The 1,061-nt window shown below is 62.2% G+C and overlaps 1 protein-coding gene across 1 annotated transcript in view; it reads left to right on the top strand.

Annotated features, from left to right (window-relative positions):
* The window catches only part of LOC106900057 (helicase SRCAP-like), an 18,255-nt gene that overhangs the window by 13,940 nt on the left and 3,254 nt on the right, over window positions 1–1,061 (top strand). The window contains exons 8-9 of the mRNA XM_014962019.1: window positions 11–190; window positions 924–1,051. Of these exons, the coding sequence (XP_014817505.1) occupies window positions 11–190; window positions 924–1,051 (308 nt within the window). The remainder of the gene's footprint in view (window positions 1–10; window positions 191–923; window positions 1,052–1,061) is intronic.

Consider the following 1,061-nt stretch of genomic DNA (forward strand, 5'->3'; position numbering starts at 1 on the left):
CTGTCCCCAGGCGCTGTGTGGGGCAGAGGACCCCGAGGACATCCGGGCGGCCTCGCAGGCCCAGGCCGAGCGGGTGGCGGCCATGGCCGAGTTCAGCGAGAGCCTCAGCCCTGAGGAGGAGCGAGGTGGCCCCGAGCCGGAGGAAGAGCTCTCCAAGGCCGAGCAGGAGATCGCTGCCCTGGTTGAGCAGGTGGGGACCCAGGTGTCCGGGGGGTTCAGGAGAACCTGGAGGTTGGAGGAACCGTGGTCTCCATGAGGGTCAGGAGAACCTGGGGGTCTGGGAGGACCAAGATCTCCATGGGGTTCAGGAGAACCTGAGGGGCTGGAGAGACCGAGGTCTCTGTGGGGTTCAGGAGAAGCTGGAGTTCAGGGAGAACCTGAGGGTGTGGATGGACAAAGGTCTTCAGGGGATTTTAGGAGAACTTTGGGGGCTGGAGAGACTGTGGTCTCCGTGATGGTCAGGAGAACCTGGAGGTTGGAGGAACCATGGTCTCCATGAGGGTCAGGAGAACCTGGGAGTCTGGGAGGACCAAGATCTCCATGGGGTTCAGGAGAACCTGAGGGGCTGGAGAGACCGAGGTCTCTGTGGGGTTCAGGAGAAGCTGGGGTTCAGGGAGAACCTGAGGGTGTGGATGGACAAAGGTCTTCAGGGGATTTTTAGGAGAACTTTGGGGGCTGGAGAGACTGTGGTCTCCATGGGGGTTCAGGAGAACCTGGAGGTTGGAGGAACCATGGTCTCCATGAGGGTCAGGAGAACCTGGGGGCTGGAAAGACTGTGGTCTCCGTGAGGGTCAGGAGAACCTGGGGGTCTGGAAGAACCTAGGTCTCCATAGGGTTGAGGAGAACCTGGCTGGTTGGGGGTCTGGAGGGGAGACGCGTGGGGAGGTTGTGGGTCTGAGGGACCCAGGTCTCCCGTTTGGCAGTTGACCCCCATCGAACGCTACGCCATGAACTTCCTGGAGGCCTCGCTGGAGGACATCAGCCGGGAGGAGCTGAAGCAGGCAGAGGTGTGGGGCGGAGGACGCTATGGGGTGGGGGGCACCCCTCAGGGGCTCGCTATG

The sequence above is a fragment of the Calidris pugnax genome, unplaced genomic scaffold (genome assembly GCF_001431845.1).
Source record: "Calidris pugnax isolate Ruff unplaced genomic scaffold, ASM143184v1 scaffold1172, whole genome shotgun sequence".
In the NCBI taxonomy this organism is placed as follows: Eukaryota; Metazoa; Chordata; class Aves; order Charadriiformes; family Scolopacidae; genus Calidris; species Calidris pugnax.